We start from the raw sequence: 20,338 nt of genomic DNA, 5'->3' as shown, positions 1-20,338 counted from the left end.
TTCATGTAAAGGGAGGTTTTGGATTTTAAAAGTCCAACCCACTATTGATCTTGGGTAGGGTACAAGTTGAGCGGCCTAAGGAGGTGGATAAGATATAGAAGACTATAATTTACAAAATCATACTTGCACCCACCCTGTTGCCATCCCTATTGAATAGCAATATTTGATTCTTTCAATAGATTGGTCTTCAATTTGTTGATGGATTTATTTCTCCGTTCTCTCACTTTTTTTTTTTTTCTTTTATTGTCATACCTTGGACGTATTCGAGCACTTTTTTTGAAAATTGTTGAAAACTAACTTTCTCTGCTACATTAAAAAAAAAAAACTCTAACATTATTGTTTTAAAATTTAATTTCATATAAAACAGCAAAGCAAAATCCAAGATTATCTTTTAAAACCCAAATTTTTATTCTATACTCAAGGATCAGAATGTGGGCCAGTGGCCCATTACTCGGTGTCACTGGTATCTACAGGAGGGCCTTTATCCAATTGGGATGGGATCACCATAAAAGTGAGATCCGCCCTGCCATGTATGAGATGTTGGTAAAGAATTGGAACGTGTTTCGTTGATAGGGACGAATTGGTAATTTCGTTAAAACGCATTTTTCTTTTCGGGTAAAATTCATTTTTTTTTGGGTAAATCATTAAAACGCAATCTTGACTCTTCAGTTCTGATGATGATAATTGGTTGATTTCCTTCCTCCCTCGTAGTGTTTAGTTTCGCACCAAAGATTGAAACTTTTAATGGATTTTTAAGAAAGAACGCAAAAAGATCCAAAACTGGAATTTTGAACCACTCAACCGACCTCGATAAAGAGCTTGGACAGCTCTTTCTTTCTTTCTTTCTTTCATGGCGAAAACCTGAAATCCTTATATATCAATCACCATGGCCTCTGTAGCAACATGTTTCGCTGTAACGGCTAGGACCCGCCTGGCTTCTCATCGCGCCTTCTCTGTGAAACCATCTCTCAGTAAAACTCTGCATTTTCAGTCTCCAAGCCTCCAAACTTCGGTTCTGCTTCGAAATGCCTGCAAATATCAAAGCCCTAGAGTTGTCCTCCCTGTAGTTAGAGCAAGTATTGATATTCCTGCGGGAATTAAACCTGGAAATGTTGTTGAGACTGATAAATTGCCGTCCGATGTTCGAAATCGAGCAATGGAGGCCGTTGATTCGTTTGGAGGTAGAGTTACTATTGGAGATGTTGCAAGTAAGGCGGGACTTAAATTGAATGAAGCTCAGAAAGCGTTGCAGGCGCTTGCCGCTGATACTGGTGGATTTCTGGAGGTAGTTATTGGTTACTTTAATTTCGCGTCTCGTTTGCTGGAGCTTTTTGCGAGTTTTTGAACCAGAATTGGTCTTGAGTGCGTAATTTTGATAGCTTAAGGTGCAGAACTCATGTTTTTTGGTCCACTTATCGAGACGGCATTCATAAATGAATATGTTATTCTAGTTTATTTATGCCTTTTCCTTTTTCTGTTGTGTAAAACGTTATGTCATACTTGTCTTTGCTTTAAGCTATCAAAATTAAACGACCTGTCCCCATTCTTAATCTTGGTTCATGCACTCATCTTGTTGTGAAGTTTGCTGATAAACTATTGAGATTGTCAGTTGAAATTTGAGGAGAATAATGGAAGCCTACGAGTTAATTCAGCATGCTCATTAACCAGAAACAAGACTGATATCATCCAAGAACCTATTGCAGAGGGAATTCATTTTCTAACAAGACTGATATTATCCGACACTAATTCATGAAAAAGTACTATTTTAAAAGACAGAAGTACCATTATGTATTAGTTTTTATCATCATAATAAGGTATCTTCTTTATTTTCTCTCGTTTCTGTTTTTTTTTTTTTGAAGAGACAGTTAATAATTCTGTTATAAAAAACAATTATGCATTTACTTTAATTATAAAAAAAAGCAATTGTGCATGTAAATATGTATCATGTGAGCATCAGGATTGTTGAGCAAGAGCAAGTGATAGACAAGAGGAGAGAAGAGAGGGAGAGAGAAGAGAGGGAGAGAGATAGGAAAGCCGAGAGGACTGAAAGCCCCTATTGAACTTAGAGGGCGAAAGAATGATCTATTATTATTTATACTAGTACAGCCGAACAGTAATCAAAGAGGAAATTACAACAGTACCCTTATGGTACTAAACCTGAATACATAAACATAAACAACTGACAACACTCCCCCTCAAGTTGGAGCATAGATATCAATCATGCCCAACTTGTCACAAAGATCATGATGTCTGGAAAGGTTTAAACCCTTTGTAAAGATGTCTGCAAGCTGGTTCTCAGAAGTGACATAGGGGGTACACACTTCGCCTGTGATAACTTTCTCTCTGATAAAATGCTTGTCAACTTCAATGTGTTTTGTTCTATCATGTAGCACCGGATTGGAAGCAATGCTTATAGCTGCTTTGTTATCACAAAATAGGGTTATAGGTTTGGTCATTGGAAAATCCAACTCCCCCAACAAATTCTTTATCCACATGCCTTCAGCAACCCCGTGGGCCATAGCACGATATTCAGCTTCAACACTGGATCTAGCTACCACATTTTGCTTTTTACTTCTCCATGTAACAAGGTTCCCTCCTATGAAGGTGCAGTAGCCACTAGTAGACTTTTTATCACTTTGGGATCCAGCCCAACCAGCATCTGTATAAACTTCAACTTTCAAATGTCCATGCTTTTGAAACAACAAACCAGTACCCGGATACTTCTTCAAATATCAGAGGATTCTCTCTGCTACTTCAAGATGAGAAGACCTAGGAGCATGCATGAATTGACTGAGGACACCAACAACATATGCAATGTTTGGACGAGTCATAGAAAGGTATAACAATCTCCCTACAAGTCTCTGAAACTGTTTCACATCCTTGAGTGATTCACCACAGTTGTCACCTAATTTATGGTTGGGGTCGATGGGAGAGTCAACTGGCTTCACTCCCATCTTTCCAGTGTCCTGAAGTAAATCTAAGACGTATTTCCTTTGAGAAATGAAGATACCCTTCTTTGATCGGGCAACTTCAATTCCAAGGAAGTATCTGGCAGGTCTTAGATCCTTCACTTCAAACTGAGTTGCAAGGAAAAGTTTCAATTTCTGAATTTCATCCTCCCAATCACCAGTAACAATTATGTCATCCACATAAACAATTAGAGCAACAATTTTACCTTCTCCTTTTTTCACGAACAGTGTGTGATCTGACTGACATTGCCTGTATCCTTTCTGCTGAACTGCCACATGGAATCTACTGAACCAAGCTCTTAGTGATTGTTTCAGCCCGTATAAGGACTTCTTCAACTTGCACACTTTCTGTTCATTGCCTTGGGCTAGAAACCCAGGAGGTTGAATCACGTACACTTCCTTCAAGGTCACCATTCAAGAATGCATTCTTGATGTCCAGTTGGTGTAAAACCCAATCCAGATTGGCTGCAAGAGAGAAAATGACTCTAATGGAATTCATTTTGGCAACGGAGGCAAAAGTTTCAGCATAATCAACTCCATACACTTGAGTAAATCCCTTTGCCACTAAGCGAGCTTTATACCTTTCCACTGTTCCATCCGCCTTATGTTTGACTGTGAACACCCATTTACATCCAACTGGAACCTTTCCCTTGGGAAGATCAACAAGTTTCCATGTGCCATTTTTGTGAAGGGCATTAACTTCTTCCCTCATGGCATTTGTCCATTAAGGAACTGAAAGAGCTTTTGCCACATTTTTAGGAATAGGGACACTGTCAATAGAGGTAAGGAAGGCACGGAATGAGGGTGAAATGTTCTCATAGGAGACAAAGTTGGAAATGGGATGTTTTGTGGTGCACAATCTGACCCCCTTCCTGTGAGCAATAGGACGGTCAAGATCATTAGCAGTAGAGGAATCATTTTCAATAGATTCAAGGACATCATTGGGAGCTAAAATACCTGAGTGAGTATGATCCTCCCTCGAGGAGTCTGGTGGCACAGGAGGTACAACTTCCGGATTCTCTACAGCTCTTGGATTTTGTTGGCCTTTGCGACGGCGAGAAAAAAACACGAAAAGGTGGAGGGTCAGGGAGAGAGGGAAGCTGAACTAGTTTCTCCTCATGTCTACACTCCCCCTGAGGAGAAACAAGATAGAAAGACTCATCTTCAAAGAAAGAGACATCCATGGAGACATAGAATTTACGAGAAACAGGATCAAAAACACGGTAGCCCTTTTGAGTGAAGGAATAACCAAGAAATATGCAAGGTATAGCACGAGAGTCCAATTTCCCACGGGTGGGAGACAGATTTTGGACAAAACACCAACAACCAAAGACACGAGGAGGAATAGAAAGAAGGGGAGCCTTAGGAAAGAGAAGTTGATGTGGGGCTTTGTACTCTAACCGACGAGAGGGCATACGGTTTATAAGGTAAGTGGAATAAAGAACAACTTCAAGCCAAAACCGTTTGGGAACATTCATATGAAGTAGTAAACCTCGAGCCACTTCAAGGAGATGTCGGTTCTTCCGCTCGGCCACACCATTTTGTTGTGGTGTGTGGGCACAAGAGCTATGGTGAAGGGAACCATGCGAAGCAAAAAATTCCTTGAGGTCATTATGAAAAAATTCTTTTGCATTATCTGATTGGAAAATTTAGATTTCAGTTTGAAATTGAGTGAAGACCATCCGTTGGAAATCTTGAATGATTTTTGGTACTTCTTCCCTGGTTCGCATTGGATATACCCATGTAAATCTAGAATAATCATCAATGAGGGTAATGAAGTACTTGCAGCCACTCTCAGATGGTAAAGTAACAGGGCCCCACACATCAGAATGAACAATGTGAAATGGAGATTCAGATTTACTATGTCTTTGAAGAAAATGAGTTCTACAATGTTTACTCAACTGACACGTTTGACAAGAAAAGTCAGAGACAGACATTGACTTAAACAGATCTGGGAATACAATTTTCAAAGACTCAAAAGACAAATGACCAAGACGACAATGCCATAAATAGACTTTTTTCTTACAGGACTGACTCATAGACTCTGTAACATGAAGACCAGCCTTATTCTCCAGCATGTAAAGTCCATCAGCCATACGACCCCTACCAATCGTCCTCCCCGAGGCCATATCCTGAATCACACAATGAGAAGGGAAAAAAGTCACTGAGCAATTTAAGGAATTAGTAACACTACTAACAGAGAACAAATTAATGGGAAAGTTTGGAACATGAAGAACATCAGAGAGGGTAAGGCCAAGAGGAAGAGAGAGGGTTCCTTGACCAGCTATGTAAGAGTATGATCCATCGGCTAGTCTCACCTTGTCTCTTTCAGAGAGAGGGTGATTGGTTTGAAAGTAAGAGGACGTACCAGTCATATGTTTAGATGCTCCAGAATCAATGATCCATGGAGAGTCATGGGTGTGAGAAGCAACATGGAAAGCAGTGGCAGGGTTACCTGACGTAGATGCAAATGAGGTTGAGGGAGGAGTATCCATCTGACGAATTGCTCTACCATAGAGCTCTAAATGGTCACGGAAGGAATTCATAATGTCCTCCCTCGGGTCAGGTCCAGTGAGATGTGTCTGAGTCACAGTAGAAATGGTAGGCTGATGCTCCTGAGTAGCCATGTTGGCCATGTGATGTTTCTTTGTATTCTGCTGCCCGTACTTCTTATTCACCTCTGAACTTTGCTTCTTAGTTAGATCTTGAGCCCATTTTGGTTTCCCATGAAGATCCCAACAGGTATCTTTGGTGTGTCGGGGTTTCTGGCAATGAGTACACCACAATTTTTTCTTATCTTCTATTTTTTTCTAGAGATCTCCTTTCCGGGAAGAAGATCCCCCACCAGTAGATACACCCCCTTTTGCAACTAACACAACAATATCCTCACCAGGGCTGTTCATCAAATTTCTCCTGCTTTCTTCAGATTGTACAAGAGCATAGACTTCCTGAACAGAAGGGAGATCCTTAGAGCTGAGAATCTGAACTCTGATAGATTCATACATAGGATTCAAACCATGTAAGAATGCAAACACCCTTTGCTGGGAAACAATCTGTTTGTACTTCTTAGCATCCTCATCACATTTCCAATCCACACTCTGGTAGTGATCCAACTCCTTCCAGGCAAATGTTAAGTCAGAGTAATAGACCGATAAACACCTCTCCCCCTGTCTACAAGTAGAAGATGTTGCCTGCAGTTGATAAATTTTGGCATAGTCTCAATTCTGAATATGTAGACTTTGCTTGTTCCCAGATTTCATTTGCAGTTTCAGTCCACATGAAATTCTTCCTGATTTGAGGCTGCATGGAAACCAAGAGCCAGGACATAACAATACTGTTCTCCTGATTCTATCTATCATATTCAGCACTCCCGAATGATGGTTCTTTTATCCTCCCATTAATGTAGCCTATCTTCCCTCTTGCAGTGATATATAACTTGATCCCTCTTGACCATTCTAGGTAATTTAATCCATCAAGAGGAACAACAGCCATAGGGAAGGATAGGTCACCATCCCCACTCATTCCATTCAGCATCGTGGAGATTCCAGATGTGGCTGAATCTTCACTATTCATGATTTCAGATTTAAGAACACACAACACCCAAGGCACACTGCCTCACAGAGCTGTTACAGAAAAGGGATCTTATGTCCTTCAGTCTACAAAAGAAGAAGCACTTGCTATTTCAGCATACAACTAGGTACTTCTGACCTGCTGTTTCACAGAGAGCCAAGAACAAGCACTGTTGCTGCAGCACTTGGACTAGTTTGTATGACCTACAATTTTTTGTAGGAATCCAATGAACAAACATACAAACATTGCAATGCAGTACATAACAAGGTCTGTATGACCTACGGTTTTATAGTTTTCATACAACTCCTTAGTAGAAAGAGAAACACAAGGTGATAGTTCACCATACACTTAATCGGCTGACACCAACTTCAGGGTAGCCGAACAGTCACTGAGATCAATAAGGTAGCCGAACAGTAAGAACAAGGCAACGAACAGTCAAGGAAAAAGACTGACACTGTAGCCGAATAGTAGTGACTCACCAGAGGAGAACACCACATTCGAATTTTAGGGCATCAACAGTCCATCGAAGGGTGCAAGAAGAAAGAACAACAAAAAACAGTTTCGGTTGAATACCAGGGCACCCGAACAGCAGATGGACAGTACCTTCTTGAACTCCAGCCTCTCTGCAAACCAGAACCTCCTCTTCGTACAACAGGTGACAGCCTCTCTACAGCCGAGCAATCAATGAAAACAGCATATGGGCTGGAATACGAAAAGACTCTGTACCAGAACTCGTTCTGCGCTAGGAAGCTGAACAGTCAGGCCGGCATCTTTTTCCTTCTTGAAGTCGAGCATCAGGGATACAGCTTCTAGGAGATGAAGAGGCAATCTACTCGGCATTGGAGAATGACCTCAACTAATTTGTTTTCAGGCTTGGACGAACTTGTTCTGATACCATGTTGAGCAAGAGCAAGTGATAGACAAGAGGAGAGAAGAGAGGGAGAGAGGAGAGGAGAGCCGAGAGGACTGAAAGCCCCTATTGAACCTAGAGGGCAAAAGAATGATCTATTATTATTTATACTAGTACAGCCGAACAGTAATCAAAGAGGAAATTACAACAGTACCCTTATGGTACTAAACCTGAATACATAAACATAGACAACTGACAACAAGGATGCTATAGAATGTAGATAAAGATCCAAAGACCAACTTTTGAAATGATTATAATTATTATTATGGTTATGATATGGAGAGATGCTCATACTCAATTGGACGCTTTGTAAATTTCCAGCCACAAAGGAAAACAACCTGCGTAAAACTTTTTCCCTTCAAATATGCATCAACTTCACAATATCTTTGCTGTATTGGACATCAGCATTTAACTCTGAAAATAGCCACAAAGTGCACCTAGAGAAGGTACTGAAGTGGCAATGCAGAAGCCTTGAGGATGGGAGTTGTTTACTAGAAAGTGTACTTTTTTCTCTGGCCGTTGGGGTTTACTGCAACCCCTTCTGTTAAGTGAAGGCATGGGGAGCCAACATATTTCTCACAACATTGAAATTAGAGGTCTGACACCATGTCAGGTGTCTCATTTAGTTGATCACTTAGAGAGGCTAATTTGCTAGCAAACAATTTGGCCAAGGCTGCTGGGGAGGTATGGAATTATCTATTACTTCTTTTTCCTTCTCTGAAACTGTAGAAAGTTTTATATAATGAAAATGAAAATACAAAGCTTAAGGTTCATAGAAAAAGGAGAATTTGGGGCTATCCCTACACAATGACCATGGTTGTTTCCCTATGCAAATATTTACTAAGCATGGCATTCTCAGCTAGGTGATGATGTAATGATGTTCCACGGAAAAAAGCTCAATCCTCGTTATACTACTCTAACAGTGCATTAGCTTGAGAGTTTGCTGATCTAGAGCCCAATGGAATAAGTGGTTCCCTCGGGATGCTAAAGGCCTTGTATATCTAGGTCTTCTCTCTTCTGTATTTTGTCCATCTATATGACGTGACTTATAATACCTTGACAAAGTATTTTCTTTTAGGTCTGCTTTCTTTTTCTTTTAATAAGACATTCATCTTTTCACTAGGTACGGTTCTTAGTTGTTCATAAAGAATTCCAACAACACTTAGTTTCAATTATCATTTCTGTTTTTCTTTTTGGTCAGCAACAGTGTAACTTATTTCATTAATTATTGAAAAATGAATGGATTAATTTATCAGAAAAAAAAGAATGGATTACATGTACAAGAATGCCCAGCATCCAATTAGTGAGGCTGGCCCATGCCCCTCCCCTTACTGTGATTCCTCCTACAAAGTACCCCCATACACATGTGTTCTATGCGCACCCATTGTCTAACCATGGTATCTGCCACCACATTTTCAGATCTATACATCTGTGTAAAGCTTTCATTTAATTCTGTTGCTAAAGTTTTTAGCTCTTTCAAGTTGTATTCCAGTGCTGCCTTGGTCCTTGTTTGTTATATTTGAGCCAGTCTATCACCACCTTCAAGTCCCCATTCACAATCAGTTTCCTTGGGTTTAGGTTTCTTGCTAATATGAGACCTTGCAATGCAGCTTTCAGTTCAGCCTTGATAGAATTTCCTTCCATTATAGGGCCTGAAAACTGACCAAGAATATTCTCCTTGTGGTCCCTAAAAACTGCTTCAGTTAGAAGAAAATTAAACTCAAACCAGGTTTCCTTGACAAGTAATACCGTCACGAATCAAAGCAAGTAATTTTAAGACACCTCACGGTTGGAGAGGTGAGATAATGTTTGAAGCTAAGAAGTTCTAAGGATTTTTCCCTTCTTTGTTCTTTGTCTTTGTATAAAAACAAGTGTGTCACAGGTTTTGTTGCTCATCCATTTCTTCCTTTGGGTTATAATTGGGATTTTGGGTTACAAAGAGGGTTGAGGGACACCAAATTTGTTGAGTTGAATGGGCTGTTGCAAATTCTTGCTTCTGTTTGCTTGGATCCTCCCAAACCAGATAGATGTATTTTGATTCCTCACCCAAAGGGTTGCTTTTGTGCTTCTTTCTTCAAGTCTCTTTGTTTATCTTCTCCTTCTCAACCTTTCCCTGCCAAGGAAGTTTGGTGTCGGCCCATTCCAACCAAAATAGAAGCTTTTTGTTGGGAAGTATATAATGGGAAGATCAACACTTTGGACATGTTACAAAAAAGAAGACCCTTCTTGCGCTTATCCCCAAACTGGTGCACTCTGTAAATCCAATGAAGAAAATTATTGTCACTTACTAATATCCTGTTTGCTGCAAATATATGGAAATGTTTTTTTCTTTGTTTGGGTGCAGGTGGTCCTTTCAAACGGAGGTAGACAAGCTTTTTGACCCTTCTACCTTTGTCTAGCCTAAAAGAAGGGGAAGGATTATGTGAAGTATGCTGATAAAAAAACAAAAAACAAAGAGAATTATGTGAAGTGCAAGAGCAGTGATAATATGGACTCTTTGGAAAGAACAAAACGCTAGAATCTTTTCAAGAAAGAAGTAATGAAGTGATATGAGATTGTATAATGGTGAGGATGATCAACTGGATTAGGACCTTGGATTCTTTCTCACATTTGTCTTTTGGTGATATTTGGAGAAATTGGATAGTGGTGACCAGAAGTTCGTCCAGAAAAGAAAAAGCAAATATAATGTGGAAGCCCAGAGCCCCCAATCGAAGATTTCATTAAACTAATCTTTGATGGAAGTAATCGAGGCAACCCTAGCCCTTCAGGCATAGGAGGGGTGTTGAGAGAGAAAGAAGGAAATATCATTGCATTATTCTCTGGTCCAGTGGGAGTTGGGGATTCCATTAGGGTGGAACTTATTGCTGCTTTGAAAGGGGTACAAATTGCAAGTGATCATGGGCTTGATAAATGTGGAGATTGAAGGGGACTCAAAAATTGGTGGTACGGTGGCTAAAGGATCCAGAGTCTATAACTTGGTGCTATAGGGATGAGATGAAGAAATTTAAATGGCTAACCAAAAACATGAATTTGGGAATACTTTGGGTCAGGAGAGCAACTAATGCTATGGCAGTTTTGTTAGCTAAACAAGGGGTAAACAGGGATAATTTGTATTGGACTCAGTTGTAATTGTCAATTGTAATTTGCTTGATGTGTGAGAGGTAGCACCTTGTGCCTCTCTATGGGGATGCTCTTTAATAAATACTTGCCTTATAAAAAAAATCATTTTTTGGCTTTCTCCATGTTTGTAATTTGAATGTTTTACTATATATATGTTCTCTTTCCATTATCCCTCCAAGTTTATGATGCAAATCCCTTACAAATATTTGAAAGCTTCAACTATAATACAATATTATCGAAGTGTTGATTGGTCAACCATCAATTGAGGGCCAGACCAACTGCATCACTAACTAGTTGATTGATACTCATGATGTGGTCACCTAGGATGACTAAACATCGACTAACCACAGTCATTTTACAACTTTATTTGTTTGTTTATAACTTTATATCTCTAATTATAATGATTTTGAAATGAACATAGAATATGTTTGCATTTTGTTATTTTCATGCTGTTGCTTTAAATATTTGTGATGGAACATGGTTGGCTGGATGATGGTATATAAAATAGAAAAAATGCATAAAATAAAACAAGGTAGTGAAGGAGTTCTTTAAAATTTTCTTCCAATGAATGGTGTATTGATAGAGAGTTGTCACAAACAAAGGGCACATCAAATGGTCAAGGTTGTACTCTTTCTTTGGAAAATAAAGGCCGTCATTCCCTATCCTAGCCTATCCAGCCTAATGTTTTCTTTTCTTGCATAATTGCAGTCTATATTAATTATTTATGAGATTGCATCAATATCTTACACTTGGGACATATTTTTTTATTGACTAGTCATCTACTAGGAACTGACAAGTCATTATATGAACTAGAGAGGCAAAAATGACTTGGTGTTCTCCTATTTTTCTTTGTGAATATTCTTCTATTTTTCCCCTTTTTTTTTGATGAGTAATGAATGGATTTTCTCCAATTTTTCTCAATCCCCCCTCCCCTCCCCCCCCCCCCCAAAAAAAAAAAAAAAAAGTATTAGTTGTCCTCTCCAAAGAATTTAGGTCTTAATTCTAATGGAACAACCAGGCATTTGCATCAACTTTGTTCTCTCCATCATGAAAGAGGAAATGCATGAGTAACCTAATAAATATGTATGTTAGACTAGGATTCTAGTTGATCTAAGTCTAGAAGTAGAAGATACCCTACAATCCTTGATGGATATGGTTGATGCAATTAACTATAACAGCAGTTCAAGACATGTATCTGGTCATGTTTAAGTCTATTATCTGCTATATTTTTTGGGAGTTGATGAAGAAATATTAGTTGCTTTATTTTTTGTTAGAATTTTCTTAAATCTTTAGAAGGTGTTATGCTCTTTGGATATTGATAGGGTAGAGGAAAGACATGTTTAAATTGACAAGAAGCTTAGCTAGGTCTATTCTTTTTAGGTTGTGAAATGTATTAGTTGATATTGAAGAAGTATTGGTTGCTTTGTTTTTAGTTAGAATTTTCTTAAATCTTTAGAGGGTGTTATGTTCTTTGGATATTGATAGGGTAGGGGAAAGACAGGTTTAAATTGACACGAAGCTTAGCTAGGTCTATTCTTTTTAGGTTGTGAAATGTATGCCAGAAAAAGTGTTCTGGAGATAGAAAAAGACAATGACCATAGTCTATTCTTTTTGGGTTGTGAAATGTATGCCAGAAAAAAGTGTTCTGGAGATAGAAAAAGACAACAACCATAGATGCTTAAATTAAGTACAAACATGGAATAAAACAAATCAGATTATAGAGGGTTTTGTGTTCATCAAAGCATATGAAACGTTCTTTTTTATTGATTATGAAGATAGTGGGGCTGTTTTTGGTGGTGTAAACCACCCAATGCAAGGGGGTCAAATACCAACCCAAATTTTTAACACCAGCTTTTTATTTCAGAGGGCTTTGTGAAAGATATTTTCATGGCTATCTTATTCACAAATTGTTTAAAAATACAAATTGTGATTCCTTTTTTGCAAGCCCTGGGTACAGCAACTTGTTGTACATGTTTTGATTTATTTTATTATAAATTCCATACTTGCTCTAAATTAGAATGCTTGTGAACCAAACAATTACTATATAGCAGGTAATAGTTGTTGGATTGTAATTTTTTGCACCTTGAATTAGATTGGTCACTTGTTTTGGCTTCTTAGCTTAGTTCAGTGACTTCAAGTAAATGACAGGAAAAAAGAAACCAATTTTAGGCCGAGTTGGAGTATTCTCTTAATCTCTTTTAACTATTAAGACACACACATGTATGTTTGTTTTGGCTTCTTAGCTTTAATTCGGTGACTTCTGGTTAACAGCGGAAAAAAAAACAAGTTTAGGTTGAGATGGTAATATTTTCTTCAACTATTTAGGCACACACATATATGTTTTTTTTTATCAGTAGGCATACACATATATGTTTGCATTTTTAATATCTTGGTTGCGCAGTTTTTGCAAGGAAACAATATCTACAGTTTTTTTCATCAATGACCCAACATCTGCAGTTTTAAATACTTATGGCTCTTCAAAGTTCTTGATTTCGTAACTGCAATTTTCTTTCAAGATGGTGTTGACAGGTTTCAGATGAAGGTGATGTTCTTTATGTTTTTCCAAGGGATTATCGCTCGAAGCTTGCAGCTAAATCTTTCAGGATGAGGATTGAACCTGTGCTTGAAAAAGCAAAGGTATTGATAGCCTCTAGATGTTGTTTCAATTTTTTCCTCTGTCAGTAAACTCCATTGTAGGCTTATACTTTTTTTTTTTCAGAATCAAAGGCTAACTTTTCTATTACAGTCTGCAGCTGAATATTTAATAAGGGTTTCATTTGGGACAGCTCTAGTTGCATCGATAGTTCTTGTTTACACCACAATTATTGCTCTGCTATCAAGCCGAAGGTATTTTGTTTCAATTTCAATGCTTCTAATGTTTTCACTTCCTATTATCTCAATTCAGCATTCTGTGTTCTTTCTATTCTGGCCTTCTGGAAAATTGGCTATTCTGTTCATTCCACTGTATTATGGATATATCAACAGTGTAATCTTGTTATTCTCTGCTTGTTCTACAATAGTGAAGAAGACAGTCGTGGAAGGCGTGGCACCAGATCCTATGATTCAGGTTTCACATTCTTTTTTGGTCCATCTGATTTGTTTTGGTAAGATCTTCTAGACCTGTTATCATCATGGTTTTCTATTTTTTTGGTTGTTTTTGTTGTCACTGCTGCTTTGTTGTACTTAAAAAAACACAATTCAGTGCAATCAATATTTATTAAAAGCACTGTCTATTAACTTTGGCTGTTGTTTGCATTTTTTTATCAATGCTATTGTTTTCATTTTGTTATTGCAAGAGGATGTAGTTGGTTTCTGGTCTGTTTCCTATAACTTAATGACTATTTTGCTAGATCCATTTTTTTTTTCAATATCTATGTATTTCAGCATCTTTTCTTTCTTTCTTTCTTTCTTTCTTTCTTTCTTTCTTTCTTTCTTGTTTTCTCATTGTACAGGGGTCTGGGTTAGTTGTATATTTTGATCCATTTTGATACTTGATACAACACCTTACCTTCTTCTTCTTCTTAAAAAAAGGATAAATAGTGAAGAGAGATTTATTAATTATCAAGCAAGGGATAAACAGGGATCACCTGTTCTGGGCTCATTTTATTTTTCTTTCTTCTTCTTGGTGAGGTAAGTTTATCTCACCTAGAAAGTGGGTTGCTGTTTTATTTTCTGGTCTCATTTGTATTTACTTCTTTCTTTTCTGGGTTAGATAAGCTCATCTCCCATGGATTGATATATATGTACATTATCTCCTGCTTATTAATAAAATCCATTACTTTTATCTATCAAAAAGATTTATTAATGATCAAATCAAAGATAAGAAGTAGAAAGCTAGCCAAAGCACTGAGACAAGTTTCCACACTAGAGGATAGCAATACACTTGACACAAAACCACGTAATGAAAAAAAAAAAAAATAAAACAGAACGTAAGAATCACCCAACAAGCTTCGCTTAGCTACAACTACTCAAGAGAATAGGAAAATCACTATGTATTTCAAATACTTCCCCTTGTCATTGTGCTTCTTTTTTCTGGCTCTTTCATTTTTGGGTAACAGTCCTGTGTCTTTGATACCATGGGTTTGCAGTTAATAAAAAATGTCAATTACTTAAAGAGGGAAACAAATCTGAGTATTGTACTCATGGTGCCCAGTGTAACAGTTTACTCTTCTAGGTGTGAGCATCCAGCATATATATTAGTGAATCTCAGTTTTTTCTTTGATAGGTAACTGTTAGAGTTTTATTCGTTAAGAAGCAAGTATGAATTATATTCAGAAATGCCAAGCAACCTTCAGTATAAGCTGCCATATGGCTTCCCAACCTCTTCCTTTCTAAATATATTAAATTGACACAAAAAATTATGAAAGTTAAAGTGGAAAATAGCAAGAAATTCCATCCCTTAGCAAGCATTAAGTTCAAAAACGTTGTAGTGAAAAATGCCATATGCTCAAACACTTTGCCTAGGAGAAACATTTTCTCTCTACATAGGATTAAACATGGAGTTGGACCAAATCAAATCAGACTCAAAGAGGTCAGAAATTAACTCAAGATGATGGAGAATGCTCACCACATATGCAGCACCATCAGTGGTGTTCACGACCAAGTCTCCTTGATCTCCTCTCTAAATTGACGAGAAGGATGAAGATGGTGCAGCCTTCAAATCATTCCAATAGTTGTCACCTCTTGTGTACAACAACTTTTGTGTCATATATTTGCCTCTTTAAGTGAAGAGTATTTCACCAAAATCTAGCAACTTAAGGGATCGATGTTAGCATTAGGAGGAAGAAGAGAGAAACCTTAGATTGAATCTAGTATGGGAGAGAGAAAAAACTGTCTAAGTTAGGAGGGGGGGGGGGGAGGTATTCACTAATCAGAATGATATTGCCAAGAACTTTGTGGATCATTTCAGATCAATTTATAGAAGACCCTTGGATGAGAGGTTGGAAACGGAAGGGGTAGATTGGCCAAGTTTGGATGAAGATCAGGTTAGGTGGCTGTAAAGAAATTTTTAGGAAGAAGAGATTAGGAAGGCGGTTTTCTTAATGGATATAGATCCAAAGCTCTAGGCCCAAATGGTTTTACAATGGCCTTTTACCAAGATTGTTGGGAGGTGATAAGAATGATCTTTATGAGGTTTTTAATGAGTTTGCAGATAAGCTTATAGTCAGCCGAGGCATTAATGCTACTTCTTTGGCTCTAGTTCCAAAGAAATCTGATGCTATCTATCTATCTATCTATCTTAAAGACTTCGGGCCAATTAGTTTGGTGACTAGTATTTATAAAATCTTGGCCAAGGTCCTGTCTTTGAGGATTAAAGAAATCCTTCCCTCCATTATTAGTCAAGCCCAAGGGGTATTCATCCAAGGACGACATATAATTGATTGGATCTTGATTGCCAACAAATGTGTGGAGGAGATGAAGAGGTCTAAGCAAAGAGGCTTTGTTTGTAAGCTTGATCTTGAGAAATCCTATGACTTGGTGGACTAGCAATTCCTCGTAGAGGTTTTGAGGAAGTGTGGGTTTGGGGAAAGATGGTGTAGTTGGGTGTTTGGTTGTGTCAACTCTTCTCACTATTCCTTCCTAGTAAATGGGGTGGTAAGGGATTTTTTTCCAGCTAGTAGGGGTATTAGACAAGGGATCCATTTTCACCTTTTCTCTTTACCCTGGTAGCTGATGTGTTCAATCGAATTATCACCAGGGCGGATAGGGAAAATGTGATAAGGGGATGGAGAATAGGTACAAACCGAATTCTAGTAACTCACCTTCAGTTTGTAGATGACTTGATGATCTTTTGTGATGGAGGATTTAGTGAGAAGGTGGGAAACCTGAAAGAAATGATTAGAGCCTTCGAAGGAGTTTCCAATTTGAAAAACAATTTAGAAAAGAGTTGCACAACTGGAGTCAATGTGGACTTTGAAGAGGTTGAGGCTGTTGCAGATTGTCTTGAGTGATCCATTTCCTCCTGGCCTTTGTCCTATTTAGGGCTTCTGTTGGGGGCAAACCCTAGGGAGGGTAGGTTCTGGACCCCAATTTTAGAGAAGGTTGAAAAGAGATTAGCTTTGTGGAAGAAAAGTTATATCTCTTTGGATGGGAGGGTCACTTTGATAAGAGCTACCATCACGAACCTACCTACTTATTACCTCTTTGTCTTTAGGATACCGGCTAGGGAAGCGATGAAACTGGAAAAATTAATGAGAGATTTTCTTTGGGAACCAGGAGAAGGTAAGAAGGACCACTTAATCAGTTGGGGGGTTGTGGGTAGAAGCAAAGAGGAAAGAGGATTAGGGCTTGGGAATGTGCTTAAAAAGAATTCAGCTTTGTTAGGGAAGTGGTTGTGGAGGTGGCCTTGGGAGTGAGATAGACTCTGCCATGAAGTGGTGAAGAGTATTATGGATGCTTAGAGAGTGGTTGGGATGCTTGCTCATCAAGGAGGGCTAACTTGGCATCACCATGGAAAGCAATTCATAAAATTCTTCCGCAGTTCCTCAATTGTGTCGGGTTTCCTTTAAAAGACCTTTTTCCATCCTTGTACTTTGTTTCTTTGTATAAAAAATAGGTGATCTCAAATTTCCTTCTGTCGGTTTTAAATTTGTTCGCGTTGTCTTGGGATTTTGGTTTCCGTAGAGGGTTAAGGGATGAGGAAGTTGAGTGTTTGTCTACTCTTCTTTGTCTCCCTGATAAGGTTTGGTTGGATAGTTTGGAGCCTGACAAGAGGATTTGGGCCATACACCACAATGAGTATTTTTCTTGTGGTTCCTTTTTCAAATTCCTTTGCTAAACATCCTCTCAACAAAGTTTCCCTTCCAAAGAAGTCTAGTGTAGGCCAATTCCCCACAAGGTTATGGCTTTGTGTTGGGAAGTATGGCATGGTAAAGTAAACACAATGGATAACTTACAAAAGAGAAGACCTTTCCTTTGTATTTCACCAAACTGTTGCACTCTTTGCAGATCTCATGGTGAGGACTGTAATTTGGTTCCTATCTTTGTTTGGGTGTAATTGGGATATGCCAGCAGAATTAAGCATAATCTTTAACCCTTCTATGTTCTTTTGGCCCCATAAAAGAGGAAGAAAAATGTGGAGTTGTGTTTCGGCAGCTTTGATATGGATAGTTTGGGAAGAAAGGAATGCTAGGATCTTCTAGGAAAAGGGGAGGAGCAGTTAGGCCTTGAAGACTGCATTATGTACGGGGCAATACATTGGTTAAAGATTCTGGAATTGTTTAGCTATGTTCTCTTTTACTGCATTATGTATGGACCCAGCTATTTCTCTTTTAGCTATTGACTAGCTGGGTCCCCCCTCTTCACAGTTCATTGAAGCTGAATTTTGATGGGAGCAGCCAGGGTAACCCAGGTCCCTCTGGGTTGGGAGGTGTACTAAGGAATGAGTCTGGAGAGGTTTCCATACTCTACTCTGGCCCATTAGGTGGTTGGGAACTCTATTTGGGCAGAGCTATTTGCTGCAATACAAGGAATACTTCTTGCAAAAGAAATGGGTGTGGAGCAACTTCTGATTGAAGGAGACTCTAAGACTGGTGGGCTGGTTAAATAATCTGGAGGATGTCACATGGGGCTACAAAAATGAGTTAAAGAAATTCAAATGGCTGACAAGGAATATGTCTGTAACAGTACAGTGTGTTGGGAGATCAGCTAATGCAATTGCTGATGTCTTGGTAAAACAAGGGACAAATAGGAAACATTGTTCTGGGCACAACTGTAACTTTTGTTTTGACATTCATGTACTCTTTGATGTAGTTTATGTGTTTGGAGAGGTGGCACCTTGCGCCCCTAGGGGATTTTCATGTAACCTATCATTGAATTAATGGAATCTGATTCTTTGTTTATCAAAAAAAAAAAAAATCTAGTATGGGAGAGAGTCTAAGAGCTGAAATTGTGTGAGACTAAGAGCTATTGTTAGTCCTAGAGCTGGGTGAATTCCAGCTTAAATAGACCTTAGGGGAGTCCTAATTTGAATCCAAGAAACTTTCCCAATCATATTAGAAAGGTCTCAATAATAGCTAATCTATAATTCGGTTCAGACCTTCTTGACTAGTCAAAGTAGGAAACTTTTAATCTAATTAGAAGCCCTCCAAATTAGTAACTAACATTGTCTTAATTACAAGAGAAGAGAGAGGAGTTAAAGATTATATGGCATGGGACCCACAAGACCCCTTATTTGGACCAATATAAACCACCTCCTCTCTTAGAGGAGGTGGGACCTACCTAGGCCAATTTCTCTCTCTCTCCACTAAAAAGAGATCGTCCTTGGGAAGTGGGCCTCAAACCAGCCCAATTATGTCTAACATAATAATGCCCAAGTAATGTTACCCTAAGAACTTGAGCACATTGGTCCAAGCTGAAATATATTCATCAGAACAAAAGGTTCTTACATGAATATTTGTAGTGTAATTTCTCTACCAATAATATCTAACATTGATAATTAGGAAAGAACCTCTTCCCCTTGCCTCTAAGCCCAATGCAACACTCTCTTCAATGATGGACCCTAGGAAAAATATTTTGCAAACAATTTCAAAATAAATTATTTATTTATATAATAATTTCAAAATAAACTATATGTTTATATAAAGTATTATTTTGCAAAATCAATTCCAAAACACATTTAAAATCTACTATTGACAATTTTGCAGTTTCCATCAGAGAGTATGTATGGGATATTCTCTTTGTTTGACAAAGTGGTAGATCCTATCACAGTGATCACCAGCCCAGATACCATTCCTAATCTGCTCCAACATACCCAGGTATTGGCCCCGGAAGGACTTCACTAGTTGGCATATCAAAAGTAGATCAATCTGGAAAGCAGGGGGTGGGAAGGGATCAAATGTTTTGGGCTGTTCTGTAACTTTTTCTTTTTTGTTATCTTCCTGGAGAGAGTTAAGCCTGTTTATCTCTCTTTGGAGTGCTGTAACTAAATTCTTTTAATCTAATGAATTCCAGATATTGATAAAAAAAAAAGTAGACCAACCTGGAAATGGTATGGTTTAGTGTTTCACAAACATCCATTCTCATACCTTGGGTCCAACCCCAGCAGTTGAGGCAAACTGCTTCACAACTTGGGTGGTATAAGAATGCCAACCTTATTAGGATAAACTCCCCATGTTTATCCACTGGTTGAGAACTTTTAAGCCTACATACTGAATAGGGTGTCTTAAACATAATCCTATAATGTAAGACTTAGGGGAAAACACATACACATTCCAAGTGGCAGATGAAATATTGACTTTTATTCATAATAATGTCAGATCAAATCTTTCTATTGGAACTGACAGCTGAAGGCATACATTCTTTAACAAATTATGCATCCCTTTTCACCCTTGTTTTGTCCATTGCATCTACAAAACTATTTGCTCATCATTGAACCCAAGAGGACATGGTATCCAGTTCCTGTGCCAAGTATATTATCTCCCTCATGATGTGTTGATCGTGCCATAGTCCTTGGCTGTTTTTCTTTAACAAACCTATAAAGTGATTCTCAGTTGCTGTAGCAGTAAACTGGACATGCAACACTCTCTTCAATGATGGACCCTAGGAAAAATATTTTGCAAACAATTTCAAAATAAATTATTTATTTATATAATAATTTCAAAATAAACTATATGTTTATATAAAGTATTATTTTGCAAAATCAATTCCAAAACACATTTAAAATCTACTATTGACAATTTTGCAGTTTCCATCAGAGAGTATGTATGGGATATTCTCTTTGTTTGACAAAGTGGTAGATCCTATCACAGTGATCACCAGCCCAGATACC

At 38.3% G+C, this 20,338-nt stretch overlaps 1 protein-coding gene across 1 annotated transcript in view; it reads left to right on the top strand.

Moving 5' to 3' along the window:
• Positions 1-539: 539 nt before the first annotated feature.
• The window catches only part of LOC148847427 (Iron-sulfur cluster biosynthesis family protein), a 60,336-nt gene continuing 40,537 nt past the window's right edge, over positions 540-20,338 (top strand). Inside the window, exons 1-4 of the mRNA XM_088949057.1 lie at positions 540-1,285; positions 13,099-13,206; positions 13,316-13,416; positions 13,590-13,673. Coding sequence (XP_088805183.1) covers positions 887-1,285; positions 13,099-13,206; positions 13,316-13,416; positions 13,590-13,673 — 692 coding nt within the window. The 5' untranslated portion in view covers positions 540-886. The remainder of the gene's footprint in view (positions 1,286-13,098; positions 13,207-13,315; positions 13,417-13,589; positions 13,674-20,338) is intronic.

This window comes from Nelumbo lutea, chromosome 6, assembly GCF_056320005.1.
Source record: "Nelumbo lutea isolate HS-2025 chromosome 6, American lotus-T2T, whole genome shotgun sequence".
Classification (NCBI taxonomy): domain Eukaryota; kingdom Viridiplantae; phylum Streptophyta; class Magnoliopsida; order Proteales; family Nelumbonaceae; genus Nelumbo; species Nelumbo lutea.
This window is presented reverse-complemented; position numbering and strand designations above follow the sequence as displayed.